This window comes from Salmo trutta, chromosome 33 (assembly GCF_901001165.1).
Source record: "Salmo trutta chromosome 33, fSalTru1.1, whole genome shotgun sequence".
NCBI classification, from domain to species: Eukaryota; Metazoa; Chordata; class Actinopteri; order Salmoniformes; family Salmonidae; genus Salmo; species Salmo trutta.
In genome coordinates, this window is record NC_042989.1 from 21,821,436 (window position 1) to 21,842,019 (window position 20,584).

At 43.2% G+C, this 20,584-nt stretch overlaps 1 protein-coding gene across 1 annotated transcript in view; it reads left to right on the forward strand.

Annotated features, from left to right (window-relative positions):
- The window catches only part of LOC115172089 (uncharacterized), a 30,607-nt gene extending 17,688 nt beyond the window's left edge, over positions 1 to 12,919 (forward strand). The window contains exon 3 of the mRNA XM_029729274.1: positions 12,663 to 12,919. Within this exon, the coding sequence (XP_029585134.1) occupies positions 12,663 to 12,919 (257 nt within the window). The remainder of the gene's footprint in view (positions 1 to 12,662) is intronic.
- Positions 12,920 to 20,584: the final 7,665 nt, after the last annotated feature.

Consider the following 20,584-nt stretch of genomic DNA (forward strand, 5'->3'; position numbering starts at 1 on the left):
TGGGGGGCCTGGGAGGGCATAGGCCCACCCACTGGGGACCCAGGCTCAGCCAATCAGAATGAGTTTTTCCCCACAAAAGGGCTTTATTACAGACAGAAATACTCCTGTTTCATCAGCTGTCTGGGTGGCTGGTCTCAGACAACCCCGCAGGTGAAGAAGCCAGATGTGGAGGTCCAGGGCTGGCGTGGTTGGACGTACTGCCAAATTCTCTAACGACGTTGGAGGCAGCTTATGGTAAAGAAATTAACATTAAATTCTCTGGCAACAGCTCTGGTGGACATTCCTGCAGACAGCATGCCAGCATGCCACACTCTCCCAAAACTTGAGACATCTGTGGCATTGTGTTGTGTGACAAAACTGCATATTTTAGAGTGGCCTTTTATTGTCCCCAGCACAAGGTGCACCTTTGTAATGATCATGCTGTTTATTCAGCTTCTTGATATGCCACACCTGTCAGGTGGATGGAATATCTTGGCAAAGGAGACATGCTCACTAACAGGGATGTAAACTAATTTGTATACAGAGAAATATGCTTTTGTGAGTATGGAAAATTTCTTGGATCATTTATTTCACTTTATGAAACATGGGACCAACACTTTACATGTTGCATTTATATTTTTGTTCAGTATAAATGCTCTGCGCTCGCTATGTTTTAGACCTAAAGTCTGTTTATGGATGTACAATCGGGAATATATAACAATCACGTTATATTCGAGATTTCTGCTCGGATTATCTATGCTATGTTCATTATCATTGTAATTACTCTGCTCTAAGCAGGAGAGAAAATGTAAATCCCATTTTTAAATTACTTTCATAAGCGAGTTTCACTCCCTCCCACTGTCTATAGCAGAGACAGCAGCAACTGACACAAATAGAGACTGAGTATGAGTGAATGTTCCCTGCTCAATCTGAGGTACCTTAAATAATACCTTAATGACATAAACCAGGCCATATGGAACTGGTCACTCCAGCCTGGAGTCAGTTGACATGTCTTTCATCCCCTCTCCTAGCGTCAATCGCAAAATGCCGGTCATGCAACATTGCTCCTCTCAGTGAGGACAAGGGCCAGCTCTATTCAGATAATGAAATAGATAGTGCGAAGCCCGTCTGGGTAGGAGGGTTTGTGCTCAGCTCTCACGCTGTCTGTCTAAGCTGTATCACGGCCAGAGGAATAGTTCTACACTAAGGTCCCTCTCTACTGAGGAACTTGTTACTGTTGGAGCTCTTCAGAATAATCTTACCTTTCTTATCATAATCATAAATAGTCATATTTATGTATCATGTAACTTTTAGGTTGATGTTATCTGTTGAAAACCTATTTTATTGCTTACATGTATTATTACTGTAGTTGTTTAGCCTCTAGTTGTTGTGCTTTATGTTGACGTGCAGACATCACACAAGTCCCACTCCATTCGCTCTCTTCGCCCCATCGCTCTGCAAGTGCTAGACAGGACATGAGTGATGATGAATCTGTGACCATCTAGCCACGCTACATTATAGCTCTCCCCTTCAGGGCACCAGAGAGAGAGAGAGAGAATCTCCATTCTCAGCTACTGTATGTCCACCCTGCCTCTGTAAACCAGGCCCCAGACAACCAACCACAGAGAGCAGCGGGAGCAGGGTTAAACCATGCAGGACAGACAGGAAATGAAGATGTATAAAGCCTGCCTCCAGCACAGAGATGATGGAGGAGTTTCTAGTTAACCAAGCACATGGGCAGTCTTTTATATTGGAATAATGAGTTTATAGATGTTTGTATAGTACGGTAGGAGTAGGGCACTGGACACCACTTTGAGGGTTAGTGGGTGTGGGTGAGAGGGAGGGAGAGAGAGAAGAGTGCATTGTTTATAATGTATGGCTTCAGCCTGTTCGATGGAGGGCCTTAAAGAAGAGGGTTGTTCCTGCTCACCTTGAGATTGTTGAGCAGTGAATTGCGTATTATCTCCAGTCATTAATCACCACTGACAACTACAGGCACTCCACGATCAGCCATAAGTTGCCCTCTCAGCACCATGTGACCTAACACAGGCCCTGTTCTATTAGCCCTGCGCTGTCCCCGCCCCACCCAGCCCAATGCTCTCTTTTTCAGATGCAGAGTGTTTAATAGTCACAAGGGTTGCAGGTGTGATTGCAGGGCTTCGAGCGCCAACATGCAGGACTAAGTGAAATAAAATAAGGAAAATGGTAAGAAAAGAAATAGAAAAGGAAGAAAAAAAATGAAAGAAATACTATTATTCTTTCTCTGTCTGTCTGACAGCTGCTCAGTTCACAAGCTCTGATTTATACACTGTCACATCACAGCCCTGTCAATCAACACCTGCAGGACCACAGCATTCCCTGTCTGTCTGCCTGTCTGTCTGCCTGTCTGCCTGTCTGTCTACCTGTCTGCCTGCCTGGCCTTGTCTGAGAGGGAGGAGGTGTGGAAACACACCTGTGCCTATAAAGGAGTTACTGTAAGTCGTATAAGTCAGAGAAGCAACTAGTAAGGTAGCAGGAGCAGAACAGTAGCACTATACAGTAGGAGTGAGTTTGGCAAGATGATAATGTTGTCTTAGGTTCAGTCCACTCTATAGCCTGGAAAAGGGTGTTGTTATCAGATCCCATGTCATCAGTGAGAAAGAGAAGTGTGTATCTGGCTCTGTGTTCAGTGAACTACAGGCATAGATTCAGCCTACCTTGGCTTCTGTTTAAGAGAAGTTGGAGATTAAATAACAATTAGAGCAGAGTTTTCTCCAGTTCCAGTGAACTTTGCTTCACCCAGCATTGTGTGTGTGTGTGTGTGTGTGTGTGTGTGTGTGTAATGAAGTAACTGCCAAGTATTCTCAGAGCACACGCTAATAAATGTATTACCTAATGCAGCAGTGTGCTTTCTAAATCAGATTCTAGTCATCACTTTATGAGTTTAACTTTCTATTATTATAGTGGAATGGATTCAATTGTTTGAGTGTATTATTTTTCAGTGCACTAGTATTGTGTTTTTCATATCTGTAATAAACAAAAGTTGAATAGATTCAAGTCTATAATACGTTTTGGCATACATATAATTTCAGAAGAAGACACAAGATCCCCTGATGATGGTGTTAATTCATTGTGTACCTTTGTATTTAGGGTGGGAAGAGAGCCAGTCAGAGCTGCACTGCAGTGCGTGTGTCTACAGGGACATAAAGCCTCTCTACCTATTCCTGTCCAGATGGTGGCAACGTGGCTCTCTGAATGCATTTTTAACACTGCTGCCTGTGTCCTCAGCACAGAATATGCCGTGTAGTCACAGCTATAGATGTGGTCAAACTAGTCTCAAAGCTCAATTGTCAGTAAATGTTTAATATCTCAGGGATGAAAAGATGGAAGAGTGCTATTCTCTACTCAATACGTTTTATTTACAAACGATTTGGTGGGATTCTGTTTGATTAGAGGAACAAATTGACGCGATTCGTTTCGATACGATTCGATTTGTTGCATAAACATATTCATTTTCCATTCTAACATCTACTGCTGATGGAGCTCATCAGCTGGGCCTCTGAACTGGATTCTCTAAAATGACTTATACAGTTAAAGTCGGAAGTTTACATACGCCTCAGCCAAATACATTTAAACTCAGTTTTTCACAATTCCTGACATTTAATCCTAGTAAAGATTCCCTGTCTTAGGTCAGTTAGGATCACCACTTTATTTTAAGAATGTGAAATGTCAGAATAATAGAAGAGAGAATGATTTTTTTCAGCTTTTATTTTTTTCATCACACTCCCGGTGGGTCAGAAGTTTACAAAAACTCAATTAGTATTTAGTAGCATTGCCTTTAAATTGTTTGTCTTTGGTCAAACACTTCGGGTAGGCTTCCACAAGCTTCCCACAATAAGTTGGGTGAATTTTGGCCCATTCCTCCAGACAGAGCTGGTGTAACTGAGTCAGGTTTGTAGGCCTCCTTGCTCGCACACGCATTTTCAGTTCTGCCAACAAATTTTCTATAGGATTGAGGTCAGGGCTTTGTGATGGCCACTCCAATACCTTGACTTTGTTGTCCTTAAGCCATTTTGCCACAACTTTGGAAGTATGCTTAGGGTCATTGTCCATTTGGAAGACCCATTTGTGACCAAGCTTTAACTTCCTGATTGATGTCTTGAGATGTTGCTTCAATATATCCACATAATTATCCTGCCTCATGATGCCATCTATTTTGTGCAGTGCACCAGTCCCTCCTGCAGCAAAGCACCCCCACAACATGATGCTGCCACCCCCGTGCTTCACAGTTGGGATGGTATTCTTCAGCTTGCAAGCCTCCCCCTTTTTCCTCCAAACATAACGATGGTCATTATGGCTAAACAGTTCTATTTTTGTTTCATCAGACCAGAGGACATTTCTCCAAAAAGTACCATCTTTGTTCCCATGTGCAGTTGCTGTTTTGGAGCAGTGGCTTCTTCCTTGCTGAGCGGCCTTTCAGGTTATGTCAATATAGGACTGGTTTTACTGTGGATATAGATACCTTTTACCTATTTCCTCCAGCATCTTTACAAGGTTCTTTGCTGTTGTTCTGGGATTGATTTGCACTTTTCGCACCAAAGTACGTTCACCTCTAGGAGACAGAACACGTCTCCTTCCTGAGCGGTATGACGGCTGCGTGGTCCCATGGTGTTTATACTTGCGTACTATTGTTTGTACAGATGGTCGTGGTACCTTCAGGCATTTGGAAATTGATGAACTAGGATGAACTAGACTTCTACTATTTTTTTCTGATTTCTTTTGATTTTCCCATGATGTCAAGCAAAGAGGCACTGGGTTTGAAGGTAGGCCTTGAAATACATCCATAGGTACACCTCCAATTGACTCAAATTATGTCAATTAGCCTATCAGAAGCTTCTAAAGCCATTACATAATTTTCTGGAATTTTCCAAGCTGTTTAAAGGCACAGTCAACTTAGTGTATGTAAACTTCTGACCCACTGGAATTGTGATACAGTGAATTATAAGTGAAATAATCTGTCTGTAAACAATTGTTGGAAAAATTACTTGTGTCATGCACACAGTAGATGTCCTAACCGACTTGCCAAAACTATAGTTTGTTAACAAGAAATTGGTGGAGTGGTTGAAAAATGAGTTTTAATGACTCCATCCTAAGAGTATGTAAACTTCCGACTTCAACTCTAAGTCTATGGCTATTGGCTCAGCGCCTGATCTGCGCCATGAGGTAAACTGAGTTTTTAATGTCCCGTTGGTTGTATATACGTGCTTTCAGTTCGTCCCATTTATTTTCCAGCGATTGAATGTTAGCTAGAAGGCAAAGGCAGATTAGCCACTTGTCGCCTGATCCTCACAAGGCACCCTGATCTTTTTCTGCGAAATCTCAGTTTCCTTCTCCAGTGAATGACGGGGATCTGGGCCTGGTCGGGTGTCTGCAGTATATCCCTCCCATCCGTCTCATTGAAGAAAAACTCTTTGTCTAATCTGAGGTGAGTAATCGCAGTTCAAATGTCCAGAAGTGGCATTCAGAAGCTCTTTTCGGTCATAAGAGACATTATGTACAAAACAAGATAAGAACAACACGAAAACACAAACAAAATAGCATGGTTGGTTAAGAGCTGATAAGAGGGCAGCACTCCCCTCCTGCGCCATCATGTGCCAACTTCAAAGTTTGTTGGAGGAAGAGTAATGGTCTGCGGGTGTATTTAATGGCCCCTTAGTTCCAGTGAAGGGAAATCTTAAGGCTACAGCATACAATGACATTCTAGATGTCAAGAGCGTCTGCTAAATGTAAATGTAAATGTAGATGATTCTGTGCTTCAAACTTTGTGGCAACAGTTTGGGGAAGGCCCTTTCCTGTTTCAGCATGACAATGCCCCCATGCACAAAGCGAGGTCCATACAGAAGTGGTTTGTTGAGATTGGTGTGGAAGAGCTTGACTGGCCTGCACAGAGCCTGACCTCAACCCCATCAAACACTTTTGGAATGAATTGGAACGCCGACTGCGAGCCAGGCATAATCGCCCCCAACATCAGTGCCCGACTTTACTAATGCTCTTGTGGCTGAATGGAAGCCCCGCAGCAATGTTCCAACATCTAGTGGAAAGCCTTCCCTGAAGAGTGTAGGCTGTTATAGAAGCGAAAGGGGTACCAACTTCATATTAATGCCCATGGTTTTGGAATGAGATGTTCGATGAGCAGGTGTCCACATACTTTTGGTCATGTACTCTAGTTGTAAATTGACACGTCATTGTTTGAACCTTTCGTGCACTTGTTTTTATGCAAATTGAGGTTTGCTTTTTAGTTAATACTGCTGGAAAGCCTACTAGCTTTATGAGCTTAATCTATTGTTTGATGTGTGACCCACATGTTATATGCTAAAGTAAATAGCCACTGCCAATTTAGCCAACCACACCACATGTTTTTGCATCCCACTTTGACATTAATTTTGTTATCTTGTTGCTATTTTGCATAGCTTAATCACGTATGCATATTGCTATTGATTTGTTTAATAATTGTATATTTTTATATTACAATTTATTAATATTATAGCATTAGATAACCTAATTGTGCATTCATGTACTATCATTATTGCATGTTATTATTTGCTATTTATTTGTCTCCCTGCAGACATACTACGTTACCTACCGGCTGGACAGTCCCAACCAAAGCTAATCAAGACAAGAATTAGACAAATTCCAACTGAACTGTCAACAATCTAACTCAACTGTACTGTGATTCAATCCATCTGAACAACCTTACATGCAATGTACCATCATCTGAATATAAAGTCTCAGGTCAGAGATATTAGCATAATGGATGAGCGGTAGATTACATTGAGCCATGGGCTGAAGTTTTGTACAAGTTTTGTATAAGTGCTACTGGCAACATTAGTCAATGTCTGTGTTTTGTTTCCACGAATGTGAAATAAATTGCCATATTTCTGTTGATTTTGGAGAATATTAAAATGATATATTTATTTGTTATATATATTTTTCACCTTTATTTAACCAGGTAGGCTAGTTGAGAACAAGTTCTCATTTGCAACTGCGACCTGGCCAAGATAAAGCAAAGCAGTTTGACACATACAACAACACAGAGAGTTACACATGGAATAAACAAACATATAGTCAATAATACAGTAGAAAAAGTCTATATACAGTATGTGCAAATGAGGTAGGATAAGGGAGGTAAGGCAATAAATAGGCCATGGTGGCGAAGTAATTACAATATAGCAATTAAACACTGGAATGGTAGATGTGCAGAAGATTAATGTGCAAGTAGAGATACTGGGGTACAAAGGAGCAAGATAAATAAATACAGTATGGGGATGAGGCAGTTGGATGGGCTATTTACAGATGGGCTATGTACAGAGGCAGTGATCTGTGAGCTGCTCTGACAGCTGGTGCTTAAAGCTAGTGAGGGAGATATGAGTCTCCAGCTTCAGTGATTTTTGCAGTACGTTCCAGTCATTGGCAGCAGTGAACTGGAAGGAAAGGCGGTCAAAGGAAGAATTGGCTTTGGGGGTGACCAGTGAGATATACCTGCTGGAGTGCGTGCTATGGGTGGGTGCTGCTATGGTGACCAGTGAGCTGAGATGAGGCGGGGCTTTACCTAGCAGAGACTTGTAGATGACCTGGAGCCAGTGAAATACCTTACAAATCTTTAAACTGTCTTACTTTATCAATATACAAATGAGAAACACCTGTTGTTTTGTCTTGTGATAATTTGCAATGAAAATATAAAGCATTTGAAGCTTCAAAATCATGTCTTGAAAAAGTAATTTTGTACTCAATAATTATTATCCTGAACAAACGTATTAATTTGAATTTTCACAGAAGTATATTTTCTCGTGTCCTTTGTTCAAGCATACTACTGTACATTTGAACTTTTGGAATGACCAATGAGGAGTTTATAAACACCATATAAGAGCCAGGAATATACAATAAGAGGACGAACTCCCATTTACAGTATTAGGATTTGAAACACCATCATAGTGTTTAGGAGCTTTAGAGAGTGGAAACAACCCCAAAAGAGAAGGGATCTAATAGTGTGTGAGAGTTGAGCATCTTATGCAGCATGAGGTTAGATACAGTGCCTTGCAAAAGTAATTATCCCCCTTGGAGTTTTTCCTATTTTATTGCATTACAACCTGTAATTTAAATTGATTTTTATTTGGATTTCATGTAATGGACATACACAAAATAGTCCAAATTGGTGAAGTGAAATAAAAAAAATTACTTGTTTAAAAAAAATTAAAAACAATTTAAAAAAAGAAAAAGTGGTGCGTGCATATGTATTCACCCCCTTTGCTATGAAGCCCCTAAATAAGATCTGGTGCAACCAATTACCTTCAGTAGTCACATAATTAGTTTTAAAAAAAGTCCACCTGTGCGCAATCTAAGTGTCACATGATCTGTCACATGATCTCAGTATATATATACACCTGTTCTGAAAGGCCCCAGAATCTGCAACACCACTAAGCAAGGGGCACCACCAAGTAAGCGGTACCATGAAGACCAAGGAGCTCTCTAAACAGGTCAGGGACAAAGTTGTGGAGAAGTACAGATCAGGGTGGGTTCTAAAAAAATATCAGAAACTTTGAACATCACACAGAGCACCATTAAATCCATTATTAAGAAATGGAAAGAATATAGCACCACAACAAACCTGCCAAGAGAGGGCCGCCCACCAAAACTCACAGACCAGGCAAGGATGGCATTAATCAGAGAGGCAACAAAGAGACCAAAGATAACCCTGAAGGAGCTGCAAAGCTCCACAGTGGAGATTGGAGTATCTGGCCATAGGACCACTTTAAGCCGTACACTCCACAGAGCTGGGCTTTACGGAAGAGTGGCCAGACAAAAAGCTACTGCTTAAAGAAAAAAATAATAAACATGTTTGGTGTTCACCAAAAGGCATGTGGGAGACTCCCAAAACATGGAAGAAGGTACTCTGGTCAAATGAGACAATGAGAAAATGCTATGTCTGGCGCAAACCCATCCCCACAGTGAAGCATGGTGGTGGCAGCATCATGCTCTGGGGATGTTTTTCATCGGCAGGGACTGGGAAACTGGTCAGAATTGAAGGAATGATGGATGGCGCTAAATACAGGGAAATTCTTGAGGGAAGCCTGTTTCAGTCTTCCAGAGATTTGACACTGGAATGGAGGTTCACCTTACAGCAGGACAATGGTCATAAGCATACTGCTAAAGCAACACTTGAGTGATTTAAGGGGAAACATTTAAATGTCTTGGAATGGCCTAGTCAAAGCCCAGACCTCAATCCAATTGAGAATCTGTGGTATAACTTAAATATTGCTGTACACCTGCTGTCACGTTTGTCGTATGAAGTGGACCAAAACGCAGCGGGAATGTGTATACTCATCTTCTTTTATTTAGAAGGAAACTTGAACACTTAACAAAATAACAAACACCGACAAAGACAGTCCTGTAAGGCAACACGCTATACATGGAACAACTACCCACAAACACAGTGACAAAAACCCCTTACTTAAATATGGCCTCCAATTAGAAGCAACGAAGAACAGCTGCTTCTAATTGAAGGCCAAACACCAAAACCCTGAACATAGAAATAGACTAAATAGACACAGACATAGAAATATACTAACATAGAACATTGCCCCCCCAAAAAACGAAACACACTAAACAAACACCCCCTGCCACGCCCTGACCAAACTACAATAACAAACAACCCCATTTACTGGTCAGGACGTGACAGTACCCCCCCAAAGGTGCAGACCCCGGATGCACCTCAAACAAAAAAAATAAAATAAAAAAATAAACAAAAACAAAAATAATCCCAAACTAAAGGGAGGGAAGGGAGGGTGGCCACCGTCACAGACGGTTCTTGTGCAACGCCCCCCCTTCCCAATCCTCCCCCCTACGGAGGTGGCTCAGGAGCGGGATGCAGACCCCGTTCCACCACTGGCTCACCCCACTTTGGTGGCGCCGCTAGAGCGAGGTCCCTCGCTGCCGACCCCGGACTGGGGACCCTCGCGGCGGGCGACTCTGGCAGCTCCGGACTGGAGGGCGACTCTGGCAGCTCCGGTTCCAGACTGTACAGGCGCACTAAAGGCCTAGTGCGTGGGGCTGGCTTTGGAGGCGCCATACTAGGGACACGCACCTCAAGGCTAGTGCGAGGAGCAGGAAAAGGACGTACTGGACTGGGCTGACGCACTACAGGCCTGGTGCGTGGGGCTGGCTTTGGAGGCGCCAGACTGGTAACGTGCACCTCAAGGCTAGTGCGAGGAGCAGGAACAGGGTAAACCGGACCCTGAAGAGGTATTGGAGGTCAGGAGCTTACGGCCTGCACAACCCTTCCTGGTTGAGTGCTCAATATAGCCTGGCCACGCTGAGGAGCTTCCATCGATCGCACCGGCCTTTGAATGCTTCTTCGCAATACAGTGCGCATTTCCGCATAGCTCGGTGCCTTCTTCATTCGTCGCTCCCCATAATAAGCACGGGGAGTTGGCTCAGGTCTCCATCCTGACTCTGCCCAACTCCCCGTGTGCCCCCCCAATTTTTGGGGGGGGGGATGCCTCTCGGTCTTCCTTAAATCCTCCATAGCCCTGGATATACTCATCCTCATCTCCTCCCATGTCCATCCTTCTTCACAGTGCTCCTTACCCGCTGCTTGGTCCTTTGTTGGTGGGTAGTTCTGTCACGTTCGTCGTATGAAGTGGACCAAAACGCAGCGGGAATGTGTATACTGATCATCTTTTATTTAGAAGGAAACTTGAACACTTAACAAAATAACAAACACCGACGAAGACAGTCCATCAAGGCAACACGCTATACATGGAACAACTACCCACAAACACAGTGACAAAAACCCCTTACTTAAATATGGCCTCCAATTAGAAGCAACGAAGAACAGCTGCTTCTAATTGAAGGCCAAACCCTAAAACCCTGAACATAGAAATAGACTAAATAGACACAGACATAGAAATATACTAACATAGAACATTGCCCCCCAAAAAAACAAAACACACTAAACAAACACCCCCTGCCACGCCCTGACCAAACTACAATAACAAACAACCCCTTTTACTGGTCAGGACGTGACACCTGTGGAACCCATCCAACTTGAAGGAGCTGGAGCAGTTTTGCCTTGAAGAATGGGCAAAAATCCCAGTAGCTAGATGTGCCAAGCTTATAGAGACATACCCCAAGAGATTTGCAGCTGTAATTGCTTCAAAAGGTGGCTCTACAAAGTATTGACTTTGGGGGGGTGAATAGTTATGCACGCTCAAGTTTTCGGTTTTTCTGTCTTATTTCTTGTTTGTTTCACAATAAAACATATTTTGCATCTTCAAAGTGTTGTGTAAATCAATTTTAATTCCAGGTTGTAAGGCAACAAAAGAGGAAAAATGCCAAGGGGGGTGAATACTTTCGCAAACCAGTGTACCTCTCAGTTTAACCTTATTATTTATCTAAACAACAGGTTGAAGTGATAGCAGTGTGACCCTCCTGGGAAGGTGTTGTATTACAGCATGAGAAAACCCTGAATTGAGGTTGTTGAGCATCAGTGTGTTCATTGTGAGCTGTTTCTCTATTTCTCTTTCTCCCCCACCTCTCTGTCTTTATCGTACTTCAGCGCTTCTCAAATCAAATTGTATTCATCACATGCTTTGTAAACAACAGATGTAGACTAAAAGTGAAATGTTTACTTCCAAGGCAAAGAATGCAGGAAGTATTTTTGCTGTGTGTGAGAGTACCACGTGTACATATGTGTACGTGTCAATGTGGATGTGACAGTATTTTTTGGTGAGATGCACTGTTGTGTTATGTTTTTGGGGAGTGCACAATACTAGCCTACCCTTGACATTATTTGTGCTCATAGGCTGGAGGGGTGATGGACTATGGATGAGGTTGTCTCTGAGCTATGAATCACAAAGTCCAAATGAATCTGAATCCATCCTTCTCTGTAGGCTGAAGGGAGTGGATGTGTTTGAGGATTATCTCGGAATAGGAATAGGGTATGGATGAGAGACTCTACTCACATTAGCCCTAGTCTTGCAGCTCTGTTCCACCATAGTTTAGCCAGAACATAGCCTTATCCAGTCAGATTTAGTCAGGTTTAGTCTCTCTCTGAGTGGGCTAGATGTTAGCTGCTCTGCTCTCCAATCCATGACAACAGAATAGATGTGTTACAGTGAGTGAAAACAAACATAAACATGCTGTTGGTCTGGTTTCTTTAGCCAATTGTTTTAGAGAAGAGCGTAGTACCATTCCCTAGGTAATGTACTTTGTTACAGTCCTGCGATGGCCAATGCATTGACTCATATACAGAAATCCATATTGGTTATAGTGGCATTTGTTTCAGATCAGAGGGCGGTTGGCGGTCCACAGGCTGAAGGAAGTCTAGCTATGTGCAGTATATAATAACACACATGTACCCTGCAGCAGAGATATGCTTGCTCTGTGTCTTTGGTTTTTAAAAGTTACGATGCCTGCTTTCTACCTTCACCCACTTGATCCATTCAGGAAACATGCTGGCTCTGTTGCTCTGTAAAATCCCTCCCTAACAGAGGGTGTGTTTCAGTCTATCCTAATACACCTGTTATTACATTTAATAACAACTCATTATTGTGTGTTTACGTGTGTGCACGTATGTTTGTGTGTGTGTGTGCACGTATGTTTGTGTGTGTGTGTGTGTGTGTGTGTGTGTGTGTGTGTGTGTGTAGAGGAGGCCGATATCTGGATGCTGGACGGTGATGATGCCATCTCCCAGACCCAGGACTCCCTGAACCGTGTCTCCCGTCCCAATCACCTGGACTTCCTCAGGATCACGCCCCCAGAGGATGACATCATCGGAGATTCCCCCTACTACCCTCAACTGGAGTGCACGGTGAGAGCTGCTGCACCCACACATTTAGCTAACAGCAATAGATCATACTTAGGGTTTTGTGACCTGACCAGGAAAGAACTGGTCAAGGTGTAACTAGGCCCTAGAGTTTTTCCTGGTCAGGTGGGTCACATGGTCAGGAACACCTCTGGCCCTAATTGATACTGTATAAAGGTTACTAGACAATAGCGTAAATGTTACTACTCCATTACGTATCCGCTTCCAAGCAGTGTAGCATGACAGTGCTGTTCCCTCGGGGCTCCAGGCCAGCGAGTACTCCAATCTACTGAAGTGCTAAACCACCTGATCATGATTTCCGCCAGTTGCGTTAACATTAAGAGATCTGGGATGTGGTGCTGTGGACCTTGGTGGTTCAGAGCCCAGAACTGACTAGCTACTCTACTAACCCCTTCACCTAGGTCCAGTGTGTGTTACGTCCCACAAAAACCCAGTGGGAAAAGGCTGCCTAAATATGATCCCCAATCAGAGACAACGAAAGACAGCTGCCTCTGATTGGGAACCATATCAGGCCAACATAGAAATACAATAATCTAGAATGCCCACCCAAAGCACACCCTGACCTAACCAAATAGAGAAATAAAAAGGCTCTCTATGGTCAGGGCATGACAGTGTGTCTCTAGGTGTTTTCACTACTGAAGCCAATCATCCATCCAAACATCAGCCATTTGTCGCATGCAGGGTAGTGTCAGATGACGTTAAAGTAATATAGCTACAGGTTCACCTGCCTCACCTAAAGCCTATTCTCATAGGAAGTTGCTGTAGACTCCCGACCGCTAAAAGTCCGTTTTTGGACTATATGTGTGAAATGCTTGATAATGTATTTGATATCAACAGATACCTAAGTATATTTTCTGGGTGAACTAAATATTGACTGATTGTCATCAAGCTGTCCACTCAAAAATAATCTTCAAGATGTAACCGATTCCTGCAATGAATCGTGAATAATGATGAGTGAGAAAGTTACAGACATATAAATATCATACCCACAAAACATGCGAACCTCTCACCATTACAATAACAGGGGAGGTTAGCATTTTTTGGGGGGTATAATATTTGTGCATCTGCAACTTTCTCACTCATCATTATTCAAGATTCATTCAGGACTATCCGTAATCATGGTAGCATCCACATTAATGTAGAAGTGTTTACAAACATATACTATTCTAATTTACAATAAAAGTGACTCCAAATTACACAATACATTATTTACCCTTCATTTCTAATGGGCACAAAATAATCTGAAACACAACCAAAACAAAGAGCAATGCATCCAACAAGTTTGTAGAGTCACAAGCTTGATGTAATCTTTGCGTGCTAGGAATATGGGACCAAATACTAAACGTTTTACTACTTTAATACATATATACACTACCGTTCAAAAGTTTGGGGTCACTTAGAAATGTCCTTATTTTTTAAAGAAAATTATTTTTTTTGTCCATTAAAATAACATCAAATTAATCAGAAATACAGTGTAGACATTGTTAATGTTGTAAATGACTATTGTAGCTGGAAACGGCTGGCTGATTTTTTATGGAATATCTATATAGGCATACAGAGGCCCATTATCAGCAACCATCACTCCTGTGTTCCAATGGCACGTTGTGTTAGCTAATCCAAGTTTATAATTTTAAAAGGCTAATTGGTCATTAGAAAACCCTTTTTCAATTATGTTAGCACAGCTGAAAACTGGCCTTCTTTAGACTAGTTAGACTTTGTTGTAAAATTTCGCCGGAAGAAATGGCAGCAGTTTTACGGGCACCCAACCAATTGTGCTATTATGTGTTTTTTTTCACGTTATTTGTAACTTATTTTGTACATAATGTTTCTGCCACCGTATCGTATGGCAAAAAAGAGCTTCTGGATATCAGGACAGCGATCACTCACCTCGGATTAGATGAAGATTTTTTCTACATCAAAGACGACGCACAAGACATTCTCCAAACACCCCACAGGACCGACATCCCCGTTATTTGCAAGAGGAAGGGACGCAGGTACAGAGGACAAAGAGCCGGATGCCTGGTCAGGACCCGGCGAAGGCGACTGGGAAAGCTGCCGTTACCGTCAATACTACTCCCCAACGTGCAATCATTGGACAATAAATTAGACGAGGTACGATCACGAATATCCTACCAACGGGACATCAAAAACTGTAATATCCTATGTTTCACGGAATCGTGGCTGAATGATGACATGGATATTCAGCTAGCGGGATATACGCTGCACCGGCAAGATAGAACAGCACACTCCGGTAAGTAAGTCGCTCTGGATAAGAGCGTCTGCTAAATGACTTAAATGTAATGTAATGTAAGACGAGGGGGGGCAGTCTGTGTCTATTTGTAAACAACAGCTGGTGGACGCAATCTAAGGAAGTCTCTAGATTTTGCTTGCCTGAAGTAGAGTATATTGTGATAAATTGCAGGCCACACTACTTGCCTAGAGAGTTTTCAGCTATACTTTTCGTGGCTGTTTATTTACCAGCACAGACAGATGCTGGCACTAAGACCACACTCAGTCAGCTGTATAAGGAAATAAGAAAACAGGAAACCACTCACCCAGAGGTGGCGTTCCTAGTGGCTAGAGACTTTAATGCAGGGAAACTTAAATCAGTTCTACCAAATTTCTATCAACATGTGTAACGGCTGTCGGGAGAGAGAGTAGACCAAGGCGCAGCGGAGTTAGTGTTCATCATGATTTTAATTTAATAAAGAACACTACACAAAACAAAACGAGAAAACTGACAGCCAAACAGTCCTGTCAGGTGCAAAACACTCAACAGAAACAATTACCGACAAAACCCAAAGGAAAAACATGCTCCTTATGTGTGATTCCCAATCAGCAACAACGAACTTCAGCTGTGCCTGATTGGGAGCCACACACGGCCCAAAACAAAGAAATACAAAAAACCTAGAAAACGAACATAGAACGCCCACCCAATGTAACACCCTGGCCTAACCAAAATAAAGAACAAAAAACCCCTCTCTATGGCCAGGGCGTTACAACATGTTAAATGTGCAACCAGAGGGGAAAAAATTCTACGTCACCTGTGCTCCACACACAGAGACGCATACAAAGCTCTCCCTCGCCCTCCATTTGGTAAATCCAACCACAACTCTATCCTTCTGATTCCTGCTTACAAGCAAACATTAAAGCAGGAAGCACCGGTGACTCGGTCTATAAAAAAGTGGTCAGATGAAGCAGATGCTAAACTACAGGACTGTTTTGCTATCACAGACTGGAACATATTCCGGGATTCTTCCGATGGCATTGAGGAGTACACCACATCAGTCACTGGCTTTATCAATAAGTGCATCGAGGACGTCGTCCCCACAGTGACTGTACGTACATACCTCAACCAGAAGCCATGGATTACAGGCAACATTTGCACTGAGCTAAAGGGTAGAGCTGCCGCTTTCAAGGTGCGGGAAGCTTACAAGAAATCCTGCTATGCCCTGGAATGAACCATCAAACAGGCAAAGCGTCAATACAGGGCTAAGATTGAATCATACTACAATGGCTCCGACGCTCATCTTATGTGGCAGGGCTTGCAAACTATTACAGACTACAAAGGAAGCACAGCTGCGAGCTGCCCAGTGACACGAGCCTACCAGACGAGCTAAATCACTTCTATGCTCGCTTCGAGGCAAGCAACACTGAGGCATGCATGAGAGCATCAGCTGTTCCGGACGACTGTGTGATCACGCTCTCCATAGCCGACGTGAGTAAGACCTACACAAGGCTGCGGGGCCAGATGGATTACCAGGACGTGTGCTCCGGGCATGTGCTGACCAACTGGCAGGTGTCTTCACTGACATTTTCAACATGTCCCTGATTGAGTCTGTAATACCAACATGTTTCAAGCAGACGACTATAGTCCCTGTGCCCAAGAACACAAAGGCAACCTGCCTAAATGACTACAGACCCATAGCACTCATGTCCGTAGCCATGAAGTGCTATGAAAGGTTGGTAATGGCTCACATCAACACCTAGACCCTAGACCCACTCCAATTTGCATACAGATCCACAGATGATGAAATCTCTATTGCACTCCACACTGCCCTTTCCGACCTGGACAAAAGGAACAGTTATGTGAGAATGCTTTTCATTGACCACAGCTCAGCATTCAACACCATAGTACCCACAAAGCTCACCACTAAGCTAAGGATCCTGGGACTAAACACCTCCCTCTGCAACTGGATCCTGGACTTACTGACGGGCTGCCCCCAGGTGGTGAGGGTAGGTAGCAACACATCTCCCACGCTGATCCTCAACACTGGAGCTCCACAGGGGTGCATGCTCAGTCCCCTCCTGTACTCCCTGTTCACCCACGACTGCATGGCCAGGCACGACTCCAACACCATCATTAAGTTTGCAGACGTCACAATAGTGGTAGGCCTGATCACAGACAACGACGAGACAGCAAATAGGGAGGAGGTCAGAGACCTGGCCGTGTGGTGCCAGAATAACAACCTATCCCTCAAAGTAACCAAGACTAAGGAGATGATTGTGGACTGCAGGAAAGGAGGACCGAGCATGCCCCCATTCTCATCGACAGGGCTGTAGTAGGTTGAGAGCTTCAAGTTCCTCGGTGTCCACATCAACAACAAACTAGAATGGTCCAAACACACCAAGACAGTCGTGAAGAGGGCACGACAAAGCCTATTCCCCCTCAGGAAACTAAAAAGATTTGGCATGGGTCCTGAGATCCTCAAAAGGTTCTACAACTGCAACATTGAGAGCATCCTGACTGGTTGCATCACTGCCTGGTACGGCAATTGCTCGGCCTCTGACCACAAGGCACTACAGAGGGTAGTGCGTATGGCCCAGTACATCACTGGGGCTAAGCTGCATGCCATCCAGGACCTCTACACCAGGCGGTGTCAGAGGAAAGCCCTAAAAATTGTCAAAGACCCCAGCCACCCCTGTCATAGACTGTTCTCTCTTCTACAGCATGGCAAGCGGTACCGGAGTGCCAAGTCTTGGACAAAAAGGCTTTTTACCCCCAAGCCATAAGACTCCTGAACAGGTAATCAAATGGCTACCTGGACTATTTGCATTGTGTGCCCCCCCCAACTCCCCCCAAACCCTCTTTTTATGCTGCTGCTACTCTCTGTTTATCATACATGCATAGTCACTTTAACTATACATTTATATACATACTACCTCAATTGGGCCGACCAACCAGTGCTCCTGCACATTGTCTAACCGGGCTATCTACATTGTGTCCCGCCACCCACCACCTGCCAAACCCTCTTTTATGCTACTGCTACTCTCTGTTCATCATATATGCATAGTCACTTTAACCATATCTACATGTACATACTACCTTAATCAGCCTGACTAACCGGTGTCTGTAGTAGCCTCGCTACTTTTATAGCCTCGCTACTGTATATAGCCTGTCTTTTTACTGTTGTTTTATTTCTTAAATACTTATTGTTCAACTAACACCTTTTTTGCACTATTGGTTAGAGCCTGTAAGTAAGCATTTCAATGTAAGGTTGTATTCGGCCATGTGACAAATAAACTTAATTTGATTTAGTTGAGTATCTGGAGCATCAGCATTTGTGGGTTCGATTACAGGCTCAAAATGGCCAGAAACAAATAACTTTCTTCTGAAACTCGTCACTCTGTTCTTGTTCTGAGAAATGAAGGCCATTCCATGCGAGAAATTGCCAAGAAACTGAAGATCTCATACAATGCTGTGTACTATTCCCTTCACAGAACAGCGCAAACTGGCTCTAACCAGACTAGAAAGAGGAGTGGGAGGCCCCGGTGCACAACTGAGCAAGAGGACAAGTACATTAGAGTGTCTAGTTTGAGAAACATTCGTCTCACAAGTCCTCAACTGGCAGCTTTATTAAACAGTACCCGCAAAACACCAGTCTCAACGTGAACAGTGAACAGTGAAGAGGTGACTCCGGGATGCTGGCCTTCTAGGCAGAGTTGCAAAGAAAAAGCCATATCTCAGACTGGCCAATATAAAAAAAAGATTAAGATGGGCAAAAGAGCACAGACACTGGACAGAGGAACTCTGCCTAGAAGGCCAGCATCCCGGAGTGGCCTCTCCACTGTTGACGTTGAGACTGGTGTTTTGCAGGAACTATTTAATGAAGCTGCCAGTGGAGGACTTGTGAGGTGTCTGTTTCTCAAAGGCCTGATAAAGGTGGAATGCTTCCTTCTGGAAGGTTCTCCCATCTCCACAGATGAACTCTGGAGCTCACTCAGAGTGACCATCGGGTTCTTTGTCACCTCCTTGACCAAGGCCCTTCTCCCCCGATTGCTCAGTTTGGCCACGGCCAGCTTTAGGAAGCGTTTTGGTGGTTCCAAACTTCTTCCATTTTAAAATGATGTAGGCCACTGTGTTCTTGGGGACCTTCAATGCAGCATAAATGTTTTGGTACCCTTCCACAGACCTGTGCCTCGACACAATCCTGTCTCGGAGCTCTACGGACAATTCCTTCGACCTCATGGCTTGGTTTTCGCTCTGACATGCACTGTCAACTGTGGGACCTTATATAGACAGATGTGTGCCTTTCCAAATCTTGTCCAATCAATAGAATTTGTTGTAGGAACATCTCAAGGATGATCAATGGAAACAGGATGCACCGGAGCTCAATTTCGAGTCTCATAGCAAAGGGTTTGAATACTTACCGTAAATTCCGGACTATAAGCCGCAACATTTTTCCCACGCTTTGAACATCGCGGCTTAAACAGTGACGCGGCTAATATATGGATTTTTCCCGCTTTCAATTTTTTTTCTCAAAAAAACATTCTGTGACGTGCTCAGTTTTTTGGCGGCATGAATCTTTCATTAGACCAATGAAATTGCCGAACGGGTTAAGGTCAAACAACTTTTTTGTTTACTGTTTAGATTAAATCGAGCGCTCTCAAACTTCCCATCATTCTGATTACGGTAGTCATTTTGTCACCCTCATCATGGCAAAGACACGGAGAAATGCATATGATGCAGCTTTCAAGTTGAAGGCGATTGATCTGGCTGTTGGAAAAGGAAATAGAGCTGCTGCACGGGAGCTTGGTCTTAATGAGTCGATGATAAGACGTTGGAAACAGCAGCGTGAGGAATTGACTCAGTGCAAAAAGACAACTAAAGCTTACTGCTAATTTTTTTTTTGTTACAAGCCGTTTCGTTAAAGCCTATTTATTTTTGTTACAAGCCGTGTTTCGTTAAAGCCTGTGTAAAGTTCATTTGTTTCAATGTACCGGTAGGCACCTGCGGCTTACAGACATGTGCGGCTTAATAATATATTTTTTTTAATTCAGTGGGTGCGGCTTATATTCAGGTGCGCTTAATAGTCCGGAAATTACGGTATGTAAATTAGGTATTTCTGTTTTTTTTTTTTATACATTTGCAAGAATTTCTAAAACCTATTTTCGATTTGTCATTATGGGGTATTGTGTGTAGATTGATGATGGAAAAAATGATTTAATCAATTTTAGAATAAGGCTGTAATGTAACAAAATGTGGAAAAAGTCAAGGGGTCTGAATACTTTCGAAATGCACTGTACATTGTAACAACTTAACAATTCCTGTGTCTGTCTGTCAAGATTCCATCATGCCATTTGACTAGATTTGAAGGGTAGATGATTGTGTGGTTTGGGTGTGGTTGTGTGTCAGTTAGAGTGACATAGCATAGTTTAATTAAAAGACACTCCCTGATCTTTGTTGTAGCATATCATAACAAAAGTAACCTGTCTCTGGTTTTACCTCTAGACTAGTGGTAG